This window comes from Austrofundulus limnaeus, unplaced genomic scaffold, assembly GCF_001266775.1.
Source record: "Austrofundulus limnaeus strain Quisiro unplaced genomic scaffold, Austrofundulus_limnaeus-1.0 Scaffold627, whole genome shotgun sequence".
NCBI classification, from domain to species: domain Eukaryota; kingdom Metazoa; phylum Chordata; class Actinopteri; order Cyprinodontiformes; family Rivulidae; genus Austrofundulus; species Austrofundulus limnaeus.
Window position 1 is genome coordinate 97,873 of NW_013953029.1, and position 9,350 is coordinate 107,222.

Genomic DNA, 9,350 nt, shown 5'->3' on the forward strand with positions numbered 1-9,350 from the left:
CAACTAAAGGTGACATAGATACTTTATTAGGGTATAGTATTTAAATATATGCCTGAGAAACACATAACATTGGCCCTTTAAATCTTGAAACAGCAAGTTTCTCAGTGGATCTGAGCTCCACAATGCAGCCTAGGTGGAATAGTCGAACACAGATCCAATGATCCTTCAACACAGAGCATCTTCAGAACATAAGCTGATAAAATAAGTTTTAAAAAATCTGTATCGTTCCATACATAGTGTGTATTGAATGGTTCAATACAGATACATATGTTGTTATACATAAATAAATATTATGATTTTTAAAAATATTTTAAATTGTAAATTTCTAATTTATGATTCAATACAACAACATAAAAATATTTAAACGGTAAAAGATAATCCTTGTTCTGTTATATGCTGTGGTGTTTCACCTACCATTAATGGGTAAGGCCCCGCCATAATACCACCCTCCTCCCTTGTGAATGTCTGAGTTGTTGGCTTTGAGTAACTGTGGCCCCCTGAGCAATCTCACTGAACAGCCCTGTATTAGACAGAACGTCGACGCAAATTTGACTACAATATCCCTTTAAGCTTGAAGGTAGCCTACATTTATTATGTATAATTATTCTTCATCTATTATGCACATTTCTTTGCAGAACAACACGCAGCCTGTCAAACACAACTGAGTAAGGGTGAACTTCGGCGCTCTGATTCTGAAAGCCGACACAGTTTAGCAGACTACAAACTGCCCGTGTCCATCGCCTGCAACTCCTCTGAGAGCGAAGACGGGAGGCCGCGAATATCTCTCAGCCACACACTCGACATAGGCCAACGCATAAATCATGGATTCAAGCAGAGCTTCATTGAAATTCATTACCCTTCATATCAGGGGAGCTAACTATTGTGAGTCTCTCCAGTCTGCGAGGACGGAGTAGCGTGCAGAAGGCTGGTTTAATCAGCAACTTGCCACGCTCTCAGAGGACGCCCAACACCTTTGAATGATGGTCTGCCGCGTACAAAAAAAGAAACCTCTGCGATGGAGTGAGGCGGGATACAGCGTGAGACATCATTGCTGGGCTTTTCCTTCTTTTCGCTTCGCCTGCATGTGTGGACTGAAACATGCTCGGCGTTAGGCAGCAAGGACAAAGGGCTTCACGCTTCAGAGGGTTGTGGTACGAAACATTGAGTAGACCACTTTTCATTTCGCCGTAAAGCCTGAGCAACCCCGCTTATTGCGCTCTATCCGTTGTATAAACCGTCATGGTTATAGCCAGTGAGAAAACTTTACATTTAGTGCATGTAAAGGTATCCTAATGGTGGTAAAATGACACGCATTTCCTTCCACCCCTGCCAGAAACACTAAAATTATATTACTGTGAGTGTCTTTTAAACAAAGCTGCTTGTGTTTCAGCCTCTTGATATTGCTCACATATATTTCTATACCTGGGCTGCTCTGTTCGAAGGTCAACTCTATCCCTCCACAGCTCAATACAATTCAGGCAGTCGGTGGATTCAATTTCTGCTGAAGGGCACTTAACCGGTGACCCATTTTAGAAGGACCCCCTTCTGCCTCCCTCCGAGCTCCTGTGAGCAGATCAGCTCCGATACAAATGAACAGAGGCAGGATTCTTGCTCCGACTAACTCCGCCCCCGCCCCATCCGCTCGCGCAGAAAGCCTTATCTGGACATGTTTTCTCTGATGCAAACCACAGGGGAGCCTCGCGCACACCCAGTCGAGAAGAAATAAGCAAAAAGGTAAACACGCTGCTCTCACTTCCCTCCTTCTTGTGTCGTATCATATTTTAAGTATTGAATTACGGCTGTTGTTGGCACAGCAGGGGCGGGGTGGTGGGGCATAGTGCATCTCTTTGCCTGACTCCACTTGGTGTTGAGGACAGTCGCTCATCGATCTGCTGCCTGGCACAAGCCACTGTCACATATGGACTACGGCCCAGGAGCTTTTAATTAAAGAGCATGCGAGAACAGCTCCCAGCTGCCATCCCTGTGAAAGCCGACACCTCGGGCCCCTCTCACACCTTGCTTGATACAGCAGTGCTAATCAAAGGCGCTTAAGGGAGAACAAAGAGCACTGTACAAAACTAAGTCACCTCCACAAAAGGAGGACATGCGTGTGAAACACAGTTGTGTGTCGCTCCGTAACAGTCAAGAGGAGAGAAATCTTCGTTGCCACTTTGATATATGGAAAGCAGATGGAAATTGGAGCAAACCGTGATCAAAAAGTGGGACCAGCAGGAGGGTACAATCATGCTTTGAATTGTATGCAAATGTTTCCCGGAAGCCGGACCCCTGATTCACTTGGAAGACACTCAGGCTAATGAGGATATTATGATCTCTCGATGCCCTTCTCAGTAGCAAGGCTGATGTCCTGATTTTGTAATATTCACTTTCACCTTGATTAACCTGCACTTTCCTGAGCTATTGAAATCTACCAGTTTCTCTTACTGTTGCCCCAATTCGGCACCATTTGCCATGGGGTGCTACCGGCCAGCATTTTAGAGATTAGGGATGGCTATTACAGCTTTCATTAGCAGAACATGCTCGTGGCACTCACCTACGGCAGTGGTAAGGAAGGAAACGGTCTCGGTTTCTTTCCCGTCGTTGTAGATGGCCAGGTGCCAGATACCAGAGTCCATGTACTGGATAAAGCCCGTGTCGTGCATGGTGATTGGTACGAGGCTCCGCTGCATGGCCACAGGCCCCTCCAGACTGTGGACGTCTTGGGCCAGGAGGCGCCGCCCGTCCAAAAGCTCCACAAAGTCGAACTGCAGACAGATGCACAGAAAGTGAGACCGTTTGATGGATGGACCATTAAGAGTGACACACGAGGCTCGAGTGCTTTCAGGCCTCTTTACAGCAGAGCATCATTCGGACTGCACGAAGAACTCATCATTCCAGGGGAGCTCGAGTTAAGTCTCGACACATCTCGGCTCGATAGTTTGTGATAATTTCGCAGTGCAAATACGCATTGAGAGAGTCTTGTTGTCATTTTTGTGAAATTATTAAATGAAAAAAAAAGGAAAGCTGGGGAAATTAAATGTAAAGTTAGTGTTTACCAAATAACATCTGCACTGATTTGCTTCATATCAGCAGTGAGCCAATGAATATCAATGAGACAGCTTTTAATTTTCCGCTGCAAAGGGATAGAAAGTTTGACTTGATCAGTTGCTGTGTGAGTTTTTTACTCTAGGTACAGCGGGTAAAATAAGCATTGAACACGTCAACATTTTTCTCAGTAAATATATTACTAGAGGTGCTAATGACATGAAATTTTCACCAGATGTCGTTAACAACCCAAGTGATCCATACATACAAAGAAATCAAATCATAAATGTCCAGAAATGAAGTTATTTGTAATAATGTGGAATGGCACAGGGAAAAAGTATTGAACACATGAAGAAAGGGAGGTGTAAAAAGGCATGGAAAGCCAAGACACCAGCTGAACTCTCTCAGTAATTAGAAAYCAAGCCTGCCCCTTGTCAGTGTAAGTTAATATCAGCTGGTTCAGTCCCAAATGATGGCCAGGTATCACACAAGAACCATCTGATGATGGGTAAAAGTAAAGAGCTCTCTCAAGACCTTCACAACCTTATTGTTGCAAAGCATAAGTGAAGTTTGGAGGTGGGAACATCATGGTGTGGGGCTGTTTTTCAGCATATGGTACTGGCAAACTTCAAATAATTGAAGGAAGGATGAGTGGAAAAATGTACAGAGACATTCTTGATAAAAAATCTGCTTCCATCTGCCAGGATGATGAAGATGAAACGTGGCTGGACATTTCAGCAAGACAATGAGCCTCATGCAAGAACCATTCGTACGCACAGATTTGTTCTTAAGTTGTGCGTACGAGTGATTTAGGAGATTAGGAGGAGATTTGTGGCATTCACCAATGTTTTCGTATTCTAAGATTTTCTTCAGATAAGAACAAAATTCACGAGTGGTCCAGACCTGTCGTATATTTTACGAGCAGTCAGTCTGCTGTTATCCAGACGGATTTTCTTCACTAATAACTTTATATTTCGTTTGTTTGAAGATATTTTGAGTTGAAAATAAATTACACTCCATAATTATGTTGACAATAGGCTATTCTGCTTGAATTAGAGTTATAATTTTAAATGTAATAATTTAGACTAACAATATAAATTGTTCAGCCGGCTTATCCACGATTGGGGGCAGCAGCAGAGAGACCCCCTCTCCCCAGTGACACTTTCCAGCTCGTCCTGGGGGACTCTGAGACTATCCCAGGCCAGAGGGGATACATAATCCCTCCAGCAAGTCCTGGGTTTTCTCCAAAGTGCCAGATATATTTTGGAAACATTTTAAAATGCTTATTTCAGAACCGCGACTGAGACCACCTGCGACTTCAGCGTGACCAGCGTGTCTTCTGAATAAATGAAAATGATTTAACACAGTTGTTTATACTTTTAGCAGCTGTTTTTATTCCACAGCTGACCTGCTAAAAATAACAGATTTTATTTTCTGGATCTCTGACAGACGGACTTCAATCTCTGAACTTTTAAAGTTTTTCTTTTTAATTTTCGCTGTCATTTTCATGAATGAATGAACACTTCCTGATATCTGAGGCAGGAAACATAGCCTTATATGGTGTTTTTGGGGTGGTAATTATGCTAATCTCCTCTCGCGTGCACGAGCAGCTGGATAGAAAAGGTGTAAATTACGCAGCTCATTTACACACTTTTCCTGAAGATAGAAGAGTTTGTTGAATCTGACGTGACATGTTCGTACGAACCCTTTGTACGAACAAAAGTAAGAGAAATTTAGGATAAGAATATGAACATGTTCTTGCATGAGGCCCATTGAGCACAAACACAAAGCCAAGGAAACTCTCAGTTGGTTTCAGAGAAAGAAACTAAAGCTGCTGGAATGGCCCAGCCAATCACCTGACCTGAATCCAACAGAAAATCTATGGAAAGAACTAAAGATCAGAGTTCATAGAAGAGGTCCACGAAACCTTCAAGATTTGAAGACTGTTTGTGTGGAAGAATGGGCCAAAATCACACCTGAGCAATGCATGCCACTAGTTTCTCCATACAGGAGGCGTCTTGAAGCTGTCATTGACAACAAAGGCTTTTGTACAAAGTATTAGATAAATTTCAGTAAGTGTGTTCAATACTTTTTCACTGTGCCATTCCACATTATTACAAATAACTTCATTTRTGGACATTTATGGTTTGATTTCTTTGTATGTATGGATCACTTGGGTTGTTACCAACATCTGGTGAAAATTTCATGTCATTAGCACCTCTAGTAATATTTTTACTGAGAAAAAATGTTGACTTGTTCAATACTTATTTTACCCGCTGTATGTTAAAATAAGGGTGGGGGGGGGGGGGTAATCCTGATTTTTCAACTTAAAAACAATAATCACATCGGACATGAGTGCAAACAAATGTTATGATTTATACAATCTGTGGAACCACTGTTGCATTTACAGCAGGACGTCCGTGAAGCAGGCAGCCAGAAATGATTAATAACATGATGGATCATATCTGCGCTTCACGTGGATGGGAAATTAGTGAAAAGAAAAATCTTCTTCTCCAGGCCCACGAGACCAATCTACTTGTGTGATTCATTGAAAGATTTTTTTACAATAAATCCTTTCTGCAACAAAGAAAGGAATTCATAACACAATAGAGAAATTTATGATGATTTGTATTCATGACACACTTTTACTTGGATAGTTTTTTATTTTTATTTTTGTCCTTTCCCAACGTACTTTCAGCGTAAGATGAATTTCATGCTATATGACTGTAATGTTTTTCACATAGCATCTGATTTATAAATTACCATTGACTTTTTCATCTAAAACCCAGTATGTGGTGCAGAAATACTTAAAGCGGCAAAACTTCCAAATGCAACTTTCATAAAACAAAACGAGCGAAGCGGACTATAATGCATGCATTGAACATTTATTGTCAGCAAAATGGAAATCTCTCCCACCTGAGTGTGTGATGGAGGAAGGCCTCGTCTTCCATATATTCCCACTAAGGCATCTTTGCTGAGTGACACGTTGAACTTCAGGTACATGGGATGATCGATGAAGACCTGGGATCTCCAGAAGATACCAGGAGGAATCTGCTGAGCGACCTTGCGGCCCACGTCAATCTCTCCCATATCTATATAGCTGTCATCCGGGAACAAGCTGTCCAATTTGCCTGCATTGCACACAGAGTTAATCGGTCAAAGAGATCACATCATTAATCCGGCAAGTGGAGGGGCACAGGGAGACGGTCTGCTGAGGCACAAGTCTGACCATATCACAGACATTTAATCACGTTGCTGTCAGTCAGAGGAAAAATATATATAATGAATGATCCCTCTGACCACTGCCGGCAATTACTAGTTACACTGTGAGAAGTGGGGCATAGGTGAGAAACAGCTGTGATTGTTTTACGCTGAAATGTTTAAAGGAAAATCTAAAAAAAAGAGTAATAATATTTATTATTATAAAAGCACAGCAGCTTATTAATACCCTGGCAAAAAACAACAACAACAATAAAACATGCTGTTGTTAAAGGGATCCCGGATTAGTTGTAACATTAGACTTTATAAGATAAACATGTACTTTAACTGTAAAATAAAGACCGTAAAAATACTGTAGGATGTTCAGTTTTTATCATTTTTAAACTAAAAGTTTAAAAATATATTTCACGGATGGGGCCATTTTATTTACATGCAAAGCATTCTGGGTAAATGATGACAACTAGGTCATCGGTGCGAGGCTGCTAGCGAGCTATATCCACCCTGAAGGTTAATCTTAGACAATATCTGACGTTTGGCTCTTTTAAATGAAACCAGAGAGCGTTGACAGAGAGGAGAAGGTAGAAATGACTGAAAATATGGATGGAGGACCTCAGTTTAGCTTGTTTGTCGCGCTAGCGCCGAGATAATACATATAAGGCAATATAGCGTGAGGGCTGGCGCAAAGGCTAACAGTCTAAGCTGAGGCTCTTCTTCCATGAAGCAGCTCTGTTGTCCTCCATCCATATTTTCAGTTCCAGGCTGAGTCATTTCTACCTTCTCTTTGTCAACGCTCTCTGGTTTCATTTAAAAGAGTCGATCATCAGATATTGTCCAAGATTAACCTTCAGGGTGGATATAGCTTCCTGGCAGCGTTGCACCTTTGACCTAGTTGATGTCATCATTTAGCCAGCATGCTTTGCGTGTAAACAAAATGGCTCCGTCCGTGGTAAAATATATTTAAAAAAAATTACAAAACTAAACAGCCTGCAGTATTTTTACAGTCTTTATTTTACAGTTAAAATAAATGTTTATCAAATAAATTTTAATGTAACAACTAATCGTGGCTCCCTTTAAAGAGTAAAACATGAACATATGGTGTGGACTTGCTAAGATAAAAAATTTTAAAAAACTGCCAAAAAATAACCGTCCTAATACTGCATGGTGAGAATAAAGTGAAAATAGTGATTATAGTAGAGAGGGATTTCAGTTGCCACTACCTGCTCAGGTAGCAGCACATTTACCGGCAGAAATCACCCATATGCTCCGTAATACAACTTCTATTGGACTCAGCGGAAACGGCAACATCTGTTTGACTGTGTAGATGGGCTAATTTCAGCAGCGCCGTCGGCCACCGCAGACATCCATACAAACTACCCCCCAGGACCGGGAAGCAGACACGGCTTTAGGTTACACGTCACACACCAGATGGAAGTCCTCTCAAAAGTCCATCAGTGACAATGGTGGGTTTATCAGAGAAGACAGGGCACACCCCCCCCACCCACCCCATCTCCCAGATCAGGGCTTTACAGAATGCTGCAGCCCACAAGCTCATTCTGCACATGTTGTGTATGTGTGCGTGTTTATACAGCACATTAATAGCATTCTCATCAGGCTGTTTAAATAAATTATAAGGCGAGACCAGTGATAATGGGCCTCGTAGTTAAATATTTTTTTTGTTTTGCAAGCTAAACTGCAGTGTAATGCTCTGGCGGAGTCGGAGAGAGCGAGCTACAAAGAGCATACATTTGCATCATCTTGAGAAAACATTAGTTAGGCAGGCATTGTTTCTGGTGACAGCGATGCAAAATTAAACTCTTTTTAAAATTAAAAAAAACTATAGCTATTGATTTCCCATCACCAACAGCTGCTGTGCACACCGCTCTACCATAGTCATACTTGTTGTTGGATAAACACACGTTCTGCTGTCTGGTAAATGAAAAAGACAACTCCTGGATTCATCTATATGGTAATAACCTCATCTTCAACCTATTGTAGTCTGCCAGTGGCAAATCACATGGTTTAATCTGCAAGCGTTCCTTCAAAAACGAGAAAAAAAACTTCTTTTTTTTTCTTTTTTTTGAGTTGAGCAGTTAGTACCGTTGGGTGAGCACAACCTTTCTTTGGCTGCCAGGAAAGGCAGTCCAAGCTGGAAGATGAAAGAATCACATCCGTTCTGAAGGGAAACAGAGTGGCTAATCCTCCCCCTTCCAGCCCCCTGGATACTCCATCCCTTAAGCTGCCCCATATTCTCCCTCCAGGAACAAATAACACTTTCCCCACTTACAACAACTTTCAGAGGATTACAATGCAGATCTCTTTGGATACCATGGAGACAGGCGAACGCAATGTGAAGCTGGATGACAATATTGTTACAAAGTTGCGAATGCTTTGAAATGCCATCTGTAAACGTAAGATTTGAAAAACTTTCTTGGTTCAGTGCTGGGCTTTTGTATGAAGCATTGAGAAACAGCAGATGTATGAATGTGCGTTTATTTATAGCACCTATTAGTCTGGACAACATACAAACACCACAGATAAAGGAAACATGAAAGAAAAAGAACTTACTGTCATCTTTTCCCTTCCGATCAGGTAATTCCAGCCCCGTGTTGCCTAAAGGGGGCAAACTCAGGTCTGTAGGTAATGTTAGGCCACTTGTATTATCTTCTGACAGCTGGTACATCTGTCGCTGCATGGGCTGCAGGTGCCAGTTTAACCCCAACAAATGAATGGCTGAAATAAGAAGAAAAAAAAGAAACTCATAACCAAACTGTGTGAAAATATTTTAAAGATACTCATTGCAAAGACATGAAGACCTGTCAAAATAATGAATCAGAAAGCAGTAAATCTAATCCACATAATATTTTTCTCATTATGACGGTAATGTGTTCTTAAAGGGATCCAGGATTAGTTGTAACATTAGACTTTATTTGATAAAATTTTATTTTAACTGTAAAATAAAGACTGTAAAAATACTGTGGGCTGTTTAGTTTTTATAATTTTTAAACTAAATTTTTAAAAAGATAACACATGGACTGAGCCATTTTATTTACATGCAAAGCATTCTGGGTAAATGATGACGTGGATAGGTC

General features: G+C 41.2%; 1 protein-coding gene across 11 annotated transcripts in view; it reads right to left on the bottom strand.

The window, feature by feature from the left end:
• Positions 1–9,350, bottom strand: part of tenm4 (teneurin transmembrane protein 4) — a gene marked incomplete in the record, with an annotated part of 177,421 nt that overhangs the window by 82,594 nt on the left and 85,477 nt on the right. For all 11 annotated transcript variants that reach the window (XM_014027265.1, XM_014027266.1, XM_014027267.1 and 8 more), the window contains 3 exon segments: positions 2,552–2,762; positions 5,959–6,173; positions 8,827–8,991. In XM_014027265.1, the coding sequence (XP_013882719.1) occupies positions 2,552–2,762; positions 5,959–6,173; positions 8,827–8,991 (591 nt within the window).